The sequence below is a fragment of the Dreissena polymorpha genome, chromosome 14 (assembly GCF_020536995.1).
Source record: "Dreissena polymorpha isolate Duluth1 chromosome 14, UMN_Dpol_1.0, whole genome shotgun sequence".
In the NCBI taxonomy this organism is placed as follows: Eukaryota; Metazoa; Mollusca; class Bivalvia; order Myida; family Dreissenidae; genus Dreissena; species Dreissena polymorpha.
Window position 1 is genome coordinate 64,239,251 of NC_068368.1, and position 13,053 is coordinate 64,252,303.

Sequence of the window (13,053 nt, forward strand, 5' to 3'; positions counted from 1 at the left end):
TATCTTTTTTATGTTTATGCTTATTTCCGTGAAATTCTGCTATAACAGCTAGATCACGTACATAGAATATAAAATGTAGAACAGACGTAGTAATTATAAAGCATTAAACATCGATTAACGCACGGTCATGTTTGCCTCATTTATTTATTATGTTGTTTATACGTGTGAACATAACTTATAGATTGTATTTATTTATGCTATACCTCTTACCACTTGATATGCAGCACATTTTACAAATGAGAACATATACACCTTAAGTATATTATTCAGCATGAATACCTCTGTGATATGTACATATGTATATGATTGAAAGTCGTGAAGTTTTACATGACGAATTTTTAAATATGAATTAGTTACCTGTTTTTCTTACAAATATTCACTAAACTCAATAATATTTAATGTGTTCATATAAATCATACATAGTTACAATATCATCTTTATGATACTATTTCTGGGAGTACTGGACACATTACACAAGTGACATACAAATAATAATTGTAGATTGTATTATATATACGTTTCAAATAGTCTCAAGGAAAACCTATACTTAATGAGCAGTTATTTTGCTGGTTTTAGTTTATTATTTGGTCACATGATTGTGTGTAATGTCGCAAATACTGAACGGTAGGTGTTATCATTTCATTATGTATCGCTATATGTAACAATTCATTAAGGGAAATAAACAACAAGCAAGAGCTACAATTGATACATTAAATAAACATGTATAAGAATGGTGCAGGTTCGTCAGGGTACTCAATACAATCAAAAGCAAACTTGAACTTAACCAACGTATCCGAGATTTTAAGTAATCAAGCACGTGGCTTGATTTATTAAGCTTATCAAAATTAAAATGAAACATTTATTATCCCTGAATGGAACCGTGCTAATAGCTGATGGCGCCAAACGTTTTTTGGTTTAAGCAATAAATAGGAAGACCATCTTCCAAAATGTAATAGATCAGGCGTATACACAATGTTATTGGGTCCGCATACATAAACAATAGTGTTTGTGTGGTATCAATGGTTAAACACGCAGATAATATCTATATATTAAGAACATGTCGCTAATCGAAAAACAAGGATTACATCTTACACAAATCAAAGCATCCTATTAACGAAATAAAAGTCGATATTTACTAAGCATCCTATTAACGAAATAAAAGTCGATATTTACTAAGCATGCCATAAACGAAATGAAATTCGATATTTACTTCACATTGAATTTCGTTAAGAGCGTAACACAAGTGAAATTTCAGTTCGTGGACGACAAATGAATGCAATCCAATCAAGTTCAAACGATATTCGCGAAGGAAAACGTGATTAAAAACAAAGATTAACACGCGCTTTGAATAGTTTACGCAATTAGACGGATATTGATTTAAATTTTATGAAACCAATATGCCATTTGCTACAATAATTGTTTATAAATATACATACTCGTGTGTAATAGTTCATGCTACAAGTGAATTCTCATTAAGATTACCCGAAGCCAAAACGATCAAAGTAAACACTCATAAATATTTGCAGTTCACACAATGTTTAACGCATTTTTTCGAGAGGGCTATGTACGGCATCACTTCGAGATGTGGCTTGCAGTCATGTACATAAAAAGTCTCGTTGCCGGAAGTTTCTTCATCCCCAACTCATTCACCAAATCATCACGTTCGAGACTTGTCAAGATGGCTCCATCCACATGATTCTCTTTGAAAATTTCTACGTATTCTTCAAGCTTTAAAAGCCTTAAAATGTCGCCAATTTCATTTATTGTCAGGTCCTCCATTCTCTCGATGTTGATAGATTTTATATTTTGATCTTTATTTATGTCACCATCATTATTGGAAATTATTCTTCTATCGTTTGTTTTTCCATTCGCGACAGATCTTAAAAATTTGAGAAAGAACAAAATTATCCTTATTATTCTCACTTACAGCTAAAGAATCTTCTTCATCAGAATCGTCAAACTATCACCACCATAAACATCATCATCATCATCATCCTCATCATCATCATCATCATCATCATCATCATCATCATCATCATCATCATCATCATCATCATCATCATCATCATCATCACCATCACCATCATCATCAGCAGCAGCAGCATCATCAACATCACCACCATCATCATCATCATCAGCAGCAGCATCATCAACATTCTCTTCAGCATCATCGTCTGCTTCTTCTTGTTATTATTATTTGTTATCCACACCAGCAGCCGCAGCAGCAAAAAATAGCATTCATATACTTACTGTTGTTGTTATCATAATTATGTTTCTTTAAAATTAAGATAATGCTATTTGAAAGATCATCTTAAACATCGTCGATCACAAACGGTTAAACAGTCCAATATTCAGTAATCGTACAACATACGTTAAGTCATCATGGGCCACCGGCAACATGCATTCTTCTGTACCAACGGATTCGTTTGTATTGGCGTTAACATTAACGTCATTTTCGGTCGGATCCGCATACTTCCACGTAAAAGGACGAACTGCGACCTGGCCAACTGACGTGTTGACATACGCTTCCGACGCTGAAAAAGTTGTACAAATATGGCGCATAAAATTGTGCAATATACAGAAGACAACAAATTCAATTACATGATGGTTGCGACTTTTAACTTACATGACGTATCTGCATAAAAGACATACAACTAACTGGTGTTTATATGTTCAGTGGGTGTTATATTAAACAAGAAATATTTTCAAAAAAGATATACGGCGTTGATTGGAAACAACGGATCCGTGACCAATTCCAACAAACATGTTTAGAATCCATATCAAATATGCCTAAGTTATCTTACTACTGTAAATTTAAAAGTACTTTTGAATATGGGGACTATTTAGACTTGTATCACATGAAAAATTAAAGAATATCCCTTACAAGACTATATGTACGTCTGAGCTCTCATAATCTAGAAATTGAAACGGGTAGATAAAGAAATGTAGATCGCAGTAGCGTGGAGTTTATGTTCATTAAACACTATTGAATCTGAATACCATTTCTTGTTATGTTGTGCTGCTTTTACTGACATTATAAAAAATACCTAGTAAATACTTCCTGACCGTCTATGAATATGTTTGTTAATTTCATGTCATCTAGGTCTAAACGAAAAATCAGAAGCGTTGCTAAATATTTTCATAATGCTATGATTTTACGTGATGCATTGTTTGTTGTGTGAACTCTGAATATACTTATTTGATGTATATATTATAAAAATAGTCATATAATATGCGGGTTTATGTATGAATGACTGTGTGTATATATATGATACTTGTCTGTGTGTCTTGGCCATAATCTTTATAATTTTTGTAAATGGCCCAAGGCAATGCTTTTGCCGTTTTTTCCAATAAACAAAACGTTAAATAAACGAAACGCTGATTGTGGTATGTGTTGGTTAAGAAAAAAAGTTATATCAATGAGATCAAAGATTGAGAATGTATTTTTATGCGCAGTTATTAGCTGCATCACTTTCAAATCGATTACAGTTGTAAGGCCATATTTCGTGGCTTATTTCTCAAAATAAGATATTTATGATCATATTACTATAGAAATACAGAACATAGAATCAAAATAAGAATGGGCATAAAAGGAAAGCATATAAGTCAACCGGCCACATCCGAATTATGCGTACATTATTAACGCGCGTTGTTTGAACAGACCTGATATAGCGGTTTGCCGGACATTGTTATCTGATTCTAGTATTAATAGTATCGGGAATCATTGCGCGCATGCTTTATAAATTGGTCAATATGGTGGAGTATTTCTTGTTCAATTAACCAAAAATAATATATATCACGTTATTGTTGAAACCAAATTAAGAATCTATTATTTACATACCATAATTATATTTTTTTTATTTTAATATAATGATATTTCTAGTCGAGCTAAAATTCAAGTTCACGTAGTTAACGCGATAGCGTTTTTATTATATAACGATCCTTTCACTGGCCGCTAACAGACCCTGATACCTTACGGGCTGGAATGCAATGCATTGAAAAGAGGTCGATTCTACTACTCGAACGAAGGCTTGTTTAAAACTGTATACTTTTACTTGTTTAAAGCTCTCGAAAACAAGTAAATATATTGGTAAAAACGAATAATCATGATAGCGGGAAACAATAATGTTTATGATCTATAATATACTAGTTCACAAAAAGAACACTGCAATAGTTACTTAATTGAGAACATAGCCTGTAAGTACAAACGCTCTGGAGCTGACAATCTTCTAAGTATAAACGGGCTCACAAACTGTATTGATGTCGAGAATTTAGCGTAAAACTGTTCTATCCCTTAAGGTTTTTCATTAGATATACAATTTAGATATAAAATTGTTTCATGCAGAACAACAACTTAAAATCCTTGCAAAGCACACTGTACTATCCCTGTTAATACCCTATAACTCAAAAAATAAAAGTCATTTGAATCACCAATACATGTAAATGTGATAACTATGTAGATAGCAAGTTTTCTATTTCGAAAAGTATCTGGCCTACTGGCGGGTTATTTCATTCTAATTTCATCGGACGCTTACAAAGGTCAGATAAAGTGAAAAGCTGGGTAAATACTAGATAACAATACTTGATGTCAATGTTTTACTTTTCAACATATAGTAGCAGGCCGAAATGTGTGAACAATTCGCAAGTCATCTCGTGCCAGGCATTCCACGAACAAATTGAATCTGGCAAAGCAATTTTCACAAAACATGATATGTGATTGGCCTTAGCTATTGATAAGAATTAAAATTTAACAGCAAAACGTTAGAATCGTTTATTTCATTAAATCAAACTTGTATAATGGATATCTTTAAAAAGTTCAAATAGATGGAAAGTATCGCATTATGCGTTAAATGCGTGTCGGCAAAACTTGGTAATGTGTTTTTAATCCACGCGTCAAACGTTATGACAATTTATTAACAAACACGTACGTGGGAAATACTATGTTATAGCGAAAAGCTTTCCCAACCACCAAATATAAGGGAAACGAATAAGTTGAGAGTTAGTATTTTCGCATCCTTATTCGAAATATTAACCTTTAAAAGGACGAAGCATCTTTTAATGGATTTACTTTATTGCCTAAAATGGCAATATGCCGTGCACATGCTGCTATAGCATGCCATAACAACTTACATTTATAGGTTTATTTAAACATGAACACATAAGGCATAAGCTTTAAATATAAATACAACTCTGGCAATTGTGGCGTTTAACTTAATTGCAAAATGCATGCAAAATACACAAAAGAGTTGTGTAGGTGAATTCAAATTATTTCAGTCTCAACTATATCTAAATGATAACCGTTTTGGATATCACACCTTGTTTACCAAAAGGCATAATGGTCGGCTGCGACAGACGCCTGCGAGCAGGAAGTGCCGGAATTTTCTCATCGCTGAAATCTACATCAAGCGCCAGAGGCGTCCTCACTGCAAGTGGATTTGCATGTTTCTTAGCATGCGCGGGTTTGTAATCCATTTTTGCTGAAATTGAGAATAAATTGATGTGAGACACTTATGTAAAACATATAGCAAAGTACTTTGGTGGGGCAGCTGATAACAAATGAAGAAAATCCCTGTTAGATATCATAAGAGAGAATCTTGTAATGAATGTGTGCCTGTTTGTTACAAGGATCTTTCGATCCTCGCGTAAAGTGTAGTCAGCCATATTCACGTTGTTTTTATTTTCCAAAATACTTAGCGAGAAACGTTCATGGTTTTGTTGAAAACATGTGTACATCAAATACAATAAATACAATAAATTTTACCAGGCAAAGTATCCATCACAAAGAAGCGTTTGAAGAAAATTTTATATAAGAAAAATATATATCTATCCAGCTGGTAGTAAACATATCGTTATAAAAATTATCAAGGTAAAAACATCTAGAAACATCATATACTTTGCGAACGTTTATGTTTCAAATCTGAATGTATCAGATCCTTATATGCTTGATCGCCATGTAGCTTGCCTTTATTTGTCGAATCTTTGTGTTCCGGTGAATCAGGTTTCATTGTGGGAGTGGATCTGATTGGCAGCTCAGGTGGCAGCTCATTATTATAATCAACATCGTCTGAAATTGCCGGGTAAACAGCAGTTTAAACAGCAAAAACAATACATGTATAAACTTCTGGATCTACAACAGCAGCAATAGCATGTATGACTCGCACTTAAGTTCAAAGTTCATTGCCTCCCAATGCAACTAAATTTCACATGAACTACAATGTCGTGTAAAGAAATATAGACATTCACGCAACGGGTTGCATATTTAAATCGAATCATCACTATGCCTTTATATTATAACCAATGTCGCCTATTTCATTATGCATAATTTATGTGGAAATGGTGTCTGAGACATAGCTGACGTACGTGTTATGTGGGACTATAATGTTGTTGAATAATACACGCCGAATTGCACTTGACGTCTAATGTGAATTATATGAAGTGAAGTTAGAAGTGTTCTCCGACCACTTTTATTGTTGATGACGGGTTATGGAAATTATCGAAAGGGGGCAAGCTTATTTTTTTAAATCTTTACATATTATCCCGGGGATCTTTTCCGGTCCGGTGTCGACAGGAGTGTTAAGAGTAGGTACACATCCGTCTTCCATCGACGGGTTGATCTTCCGGATATCGTTGTCGTCAAAATCTGATAATAATAGGGAATACGGTCAAATATCATGCATAGTTTCTATAAATGCATGCATGAATGTTGCTTGTAGACTACTCGTATCGCAATTAAAGTCGTTAATTGTGTCGGACATTTTGTTTCGTGATATTTTATATGACATTTGTTATTTTTAATCAGTTAGATCAGGAGATTCAATTTTAGAAATCATTTCTCTGCAATATTCTTGCTTTATATGTTTCGAATTTCATCAATAGAAGAAAAGAAGAAGTAAGTTCTTTATGCAAAAACTCGTTATAGCTTACACGCAAACAAATAGTTTTGATCTATACTGAGGAAAAACATATTTTTAGCATTATTTTTAAATCAGTGTGGCTTCTTTTTACCTTGACATTATACGTATCGTATATTTGTACACGTGTGCATTTTGCATTTTAATATTAAGGTAGTTATGAAACAAAATGTGTTCGCATATGAGAATAAATTATGTGGATTACTTTTCTCCCTCCAATATGATGCGCATAGAGATAAAGTTTGAAGCGGAATGTATGTGTGCACTTCCTTGTAACAAAGTGTAGAATTATCAATTTGAATGCACATTCTTATCGATTCTGATGAAAATCGTGCCTCAACTGAACAAAGTCCAAAAATAAATCACACATATATGATGTGGATACAAACAAGCAAAACACGAATGAGATGCAAGAACTTTATTAGACATATAGAATCGAGATCAAATACAGAGGTCAGCCTTTATCATACTCATGTACATGCAAATCAGGATGTAAAGGTGCATGCAATCAACAGTGCAATTTATGGACATACACACATTGGGATGGCAAGTTGATAATAATTTATACAGATGATTTAAGGGCGAATATTTTTAAAGGAGGTATGTACCATAATTATTTGAATACAATTGTTCAAATAAATAAAATAAGAACTTAAATGCATTATTATAGACAAACGACACTATCCTTAAAGGAACCTTTTCGCAGAATTTCGTATTTAAAAATTATCATGGAATATTCAACCTAACAAATATACAATGTTTTAACCGTCTAACATAATGTGAATAGTAAGAAATGAAGTTTACACTATTGCATTCGAACCCGTGACCTCTGAAAGCAAATGCGTATCCCTTATAATTGCGATGTGCGTTTGTGTTTAAAAGTGTATGAGGTCTTTCAGCGCTTGAGACTCCATTATGTTAGGACCCGGAGCGTGTCTCAGCATTCCTCCCTTACTCATTTACCAGACTCAATAATGTTCTGACTCATTTACCAGACTCAATTATGTTCTGGTGATATTTTGAATAAGCTGCAATTTACAGCTAACTGGCTTTTACTTAAAGATATTTAATGTCGACGTGGTCTTGGCTGTGTGGGGGAAAGTAAGTACCCGTAGGAAATCCATTCTGGCCGTTATAATGAGCTCCAACCATGCTCATATGCGCTGGGACTAGGGATTCAACCCGGGTCGCCTTGGTGAGAAGCGCGTGTACCAACAACTGCACTGTCAGAACTTCTCTGTTACCTCTGCGCCACTCAGGCTTAAATATCTGAGCCGTGCTCTGTACAAAGGGGGTTTAATGCATGTGCGTACTGTGTCGTCCCAGATTAGCCTTTGCGCATAAACATTAAATTTAGCTAAGAAGAGACTTTCTTTAAACGAAAAATATCATACACGCGGAAAGTGGCGTCCCTGATAAGCCAATACGGACTTCACATGCCAATCTAGGACACACTTTGCGCACATGCATTTAAACTCCTTTTCACAAATCACTGCCCATATATTGGTGAAACATAAACTATTGTTGTACTTAAATTTTCCCAAAAATCGGGGAAAAACGTTTGAAACGCGATATTATTCGACCGTTTGTGTATATTGATAGTCTATTAATTAACCATTATATCTGACATTTGTCTTGGTAAGGGGTTTAATTTCGCTTGTTTAAAAATAACGTCTACATAGTTTTTTGAAATTGTGACAATTATTATGAAAATCATAATTTTAACAAACTGTGAACAAGTTCCTTCGATATCAGTTGTTGCAACGTTTCAAATGATTATTTACATCGAAAAGTCGGAACAAACTATTTAATATATCGACAAGAAGACGTGTATTTTACTGAAATATGAATAATTTATGCACATAACAAATGCATTATATGTTAAATGTTAAACAATAATTAAGCCCTCCCGCATTTGTGTTAATAAATATTCTTTAATTCAATTTTGAATGAAGTGATCACACTACTTTTAGTCAAGAAACAATAAAAATAACAAAAGTAAACAAACATTTAGCTAATAGCAATTCATTTAAATCAAACACATTAAACAAAATAAAACAATATTTCAACCTACATAAACGTTTTTCAAAAAGCAATATTAATGCAAATACGTTTCTTACCTTCCATTTTGTTAAGTAAAATTAGACATAAATCCGTGAAATACGCATGCAAAATATTTAATTTCCTTTTTGTGTTTATCGACTGTAACTATCTACGTAAATAATCAAACACTTTAAAATTGTCATTTTATCGTTTTGAAATTACACACCATCGCATGTAATGGCATGGTTGCTAACACACAACCACCCGTTAAATATTATTACGGAATACCATTAGGCCATCGTGGTTACAAATTAAAATACAGAGGGCGACAATGCGATAGTGCGATAGTACAATGGCGGCAATGCGATTGTACGATGGCTACAACGCGATAGTACGATGTCGACAATTCGATAGTACGGTGGCGACAATGCGATAGTACGATGACGACACTGCGACCATACGATGGTGACAGTGCGATAGTACAATTGCGACAATGCAACAATGCGATAGTGCGATAATACGATGACGGTATTGCGACAACACGATGGCGACCATGCGACAGTACGATGGCGACAATGCGACAATGTCATAAAAATGACGACAGTGCGATAATACGATGACGACAGTGCGATAGTACGATGGCGACAATGCGATGATACGATGACGACAGTACGACAACGCGATAGAACGATGGTGATAATGCGATAGTACGATTGCGACAATGCGATGCTTTAAGGTAGTGCACCTCTAATGATTTCCCGCGATTTCTTCGAAGGTTGAAGAGCCTACTATTAGGTGCCGTAGCCTAGTGGTTAAGGCGATAGACCAGAAATCTTTTGGGATATTCCCGCGCAGGTTCGAATCCTGCCGACGACGTATACTTTTTTGCGACGCGTTTTATTTATTTTCTAACGTAATTTGATTTAATATGGCATATAAGCTATATTTATTGTTAAATATGTTGCAATTTTTATGCACATTTTTCATTATTAAAATTAAAACAACGTTATGGCGAAATTGGGTGATTTACTGTTAAAAATACGAACCATGCATGTTGCATTTTTATTTTTATTTCAAAAAGTAAACGGTAAATCTGTCTAGTTCTTGGTATTTTTGCTGTATATAGTGTTTCTATAAAAACTAAGTTTAAAATATGACTTAAATGATACTATTTTGAATTTTATGACACTTTGTTTTTAACCGACCCAATTTTTACTTGGCTGAAATCACTTACATTTCATGGTGCTCTTCCATAGATAAAAATTTGTAAAAAATAAATGTCTGTAAAAGAATACTTATTTCATCTTGTTTAAACTTTAAACACCTTTACAGCATCTGTACACACCAACTGCATGCCCATATTTGGAAATTTGAATGAATTATGGAACTTTTATATACCCCAGGGGTGAAAATAAACTGGACAAAAGCCGAGCGTGGGGGTGGTTTTGAAAAAATCGGTATATTTTTTTAAAAAGCATGGAAAGCCTACCTACAAATTTGCATGTAGTTCAGTGAAATGATGCTGATTAAGAAAATAATTAATTAGATTATATTTGGATATGTGCCCATTAGACGTGCACTACCTTAATGGCGACAGTAAGATATGAATTTTGCTTTGTCACCATCGTACATCGCGTTGTCGCATTATCGCCATCGTACCATCGCATTGTCGCCATCGTACTATCGCGTTATCGCATTGTTGCCATCGTACTATGGCATTGTCACCATCGTACTATTGCACTATCGCACTGACACTCTCTGGAATTGATGTGTAACTACGATGGCCCTAACAGTATTCCGTATAAAATAAACTCAATAAAGAACATGGTAAATTCAAGTTCAACCTTGTTTGGGTTGCACATGTCATTGTATTTTTCGGAAACGGAAAATAATGCAAAAAATGCAAATAACCATATTGCATCCTGATAATAGATAAACATTGAATAGAGCCGTCTGGTGCACAAGCATGTTGTTATGTTTAGCCCTAAGAGCAAACCAACATGTTTTTGTATTTGCATCAAAGAGATGTTATCAGTAAACGTTGCGTGCAAACTTTGCAAAATATGTTTAATTTCCCTGCGACACTTAGATAATATCCGCGATAATGGTCCGCCTTGTCGATATAACAAATGGGTACATGTACATTAACTTATGCTATATATTGTCCTTGATGACTAGGATATAACATAAAATGATTTATAGTGGTCATACACAGTACTATAAGTATGCCACGACCTATCGTGAAGTGAAACAGAAGGACCCAACTTAATTGCTATTTTAAATAGATATATTTAATAAATAAATCTTATAGATGAAGCATTTAATATTTGCGGTCCCGTTCTATAGCCGACAGTGTCCCGAATAAGAAAATATCAAATTTCGTGACAATTATCTGAAAGTCTTGACTCGAAAATCATAATTGTATTACATTACCTAAAATGTTTCGCTTGCGTCCCAACAGGGTCCCGACAGAATACTAAGGTGTTCCGACTCTTTCGATTGCGATCCGACAGTCGACCTACAGTTCTATGCCATTATCGCGGACTAATATATATATATTGCTGTATAAGATTACAAGAAGCTTATGTTACAACCGTTTATATCCACACTTAAATGAAGTATAGTTAATTTACTACCAAAAATATGTTCCATTGATTATATCAAGAACTATATTAACGGTTGAAAGCCTTAAATTTTACAAAATACAAGTCAATACTTATTAGAACACGAACACTAACAGGCTAGCTGAGTAGTCTGCGGGCTAAATATGCTGTCGTTTTGAGTTTAACACATTCGTACACAATATAGTTGTAAATAAATTGTATAGTTATAGTAACTCTAGCTAATAAATCTTAGTCCTCGCAGTGGTCAACAATAACAAACGACACGTTTCGTACTTTACGTTCCGTCGAGATTTCTTTTTGGCATCCTTCAAAACATTTAAATCAAGATAATTGACCTTCATTCGAAAACTGTCACTGAGTTTTCCAGTTTGTATCATACATACATATTGCTTCCTCTTGGTCTTGTGTGTATGTTCATGCGCCAAATTCAACCTCAGGACGGTTTTTCGAGCCCTTGAAAGGTCGTAGACAAGATTTCTGTAAGGCTAATGTGGGGTTCATCTTTATATCTGAAAAAAAGTCATTTGGTAAAATGTCACCATTGAAGTTATATTCAACGGTAGAGTTATTGACAACATGAGCGTATTAGACACGGGAGGCGGAAAACTACAACGGGCGAGGCATGGTCAGGGGTGATAACCCCAAAAAAGGGTTAGGGTAAGGGTTAGGGTTAGGGGTCGGGTTAGGGTTAGGTTTGGGTTTAGGCTAACCCAAACCCTAACCCGACCCCTAACACTAACCCTAACCCTTACCCTAACCCTCTAACCCCCCTTGCGCAATACCATACCATGCCTCGCCCGTTGTCGTTTTCCGCCTCCCATTAGACACTTTCCAAACTGCACTAGACTTTGTGATATGCATAGCTCGGAGAAAACAACGCTGGCCTATTCTGTATACCGATAGAACCGATAGAAAATAAAGATCAAAAGCTTACACAGTCCGAAAAACCTAAGGTGCAAATAATCTAAACAGAAACATCCGAGGTGTCCTCAGCTACTGGGGTTAGGTTACAGAATCTGCAAGTTTAATTGGTGCGACAGGTCTGAAATACAGTATTTATAATTGAATAACAGCGTCAATTGGTTTTCCATTCGATTAAGTAGTTAACCATAAGTAATTGCACTGTTTTCTCAAAGCATTTTGGCTGCACAATTGCAACTGCATATTTACCTCATCAGGTACTGATAATCGTACCCTGAACGCAGTGTGGCCACATCAAATTATCAATACAGAGTATACAACCACATTTCCTTTACAGGGATTGTTCAGAGGTGAAATACAGAGCGATTCAACTAAGTGAATTATTATCCTTGCTTATGAGAATCTTAATCAATAAAAGGAAACTATTTGTCTTTCGGATATTCTGTGCCTGATCAAAGTGTTCCTTCATTAGACGAAAGAAAACAAAACAAGCATATCATCCCAAAAATATTTTGAGTTTGAAGATGTGCTGTCAATGGCAGTGCTTTTTATGC

At 34.7% G+C, this 13,053-nt stretch overlaps 2 protein-coding genes and 1 long non-coding RNA gene across 7 annotated transcripts in view; 2 read left to right on the forward strand and 1 right to left on the reverse strand.

Annotated features, from left to right (window-relative positions):
• On the reverse strand, positions 1 to 9,210 carry LOC127859041 (uncharacterized). 2 transcript variants are annotated; one of them, XM_052396434.1, is made up of 6 exons: positions 9,032 to 9,210; positions 6,530 to 6,640; positions 5,963 to 6,064; positions 5,325 to 5,477; positions 2,372 to 2,534; positions 1 to 1,879 (listed from the first exon to the last, which is right to left on the reverse strand). In XM_052396434.1, the coding sequence occupies exons 1-6, from the start codon at positions 9,036 to 9,038 to the stop codon at positions 1,573 to 1,575; spliced, it is 843 nt and encodes a 280-aa protein (XP_052252394.1). In that variant the 5' UTR covers positions 9,039 to 9,210; the 3' UTR covers positions 1 to 1,572. The 2 variants fall into 2 exon arrangements, with proteins under 2 accessions (XP_052252394.1, XP_052252393.1); XM_052396433.1 differs by having other exon boundaries at positions 5,316 to 5,477; positions 9,032 to 9,208.
• Positions 1 to 13,053, forward strand: part of LOC127859043 (failed axon connections homolog) — a 262,441-nt gene that overhangs the window by 138,413 nt on the left and 110,975 nt on the right. The gene's annotated exons all lie outside the window — the stretch shown is intronic.
• LOC127859046 (uncharacterized) overlaps positions 7,292 to 13,053 on the forward strand; it is a 19,414-nt gene continuing 13,652 nt past the window's right edge. Inside the window, exon 1 of the long non-coding RNA XR_008039246.1 lies at positions 7,292 to 7,511. This is a non-coding gene — a long non-coding RNA (uncharacterized LOC127859046). The remainder of the gene's footprint in view (positions 7,512 to 13,053) is intronic.

Bases quoted from the DNA above. Each gene is read 5' to 3' on its own strand.
- LOC127859041 (XM_052396433.1), bottom strand. The intron at 5,478-5,962 runs GCAAGCTACATG...TCTCAATTTCAG, and splicing joins CAAAGATTCGACAAATAAAG to CAAAAATGGATTACAAACCC. The intron at 2,535-5,315 runs GTGTGATATCCA...CAACTTTTTCAG, and splicing joins TATGCCTTTTGGTAAACAAG to CGTCGGAAGCGTATGTCAAC.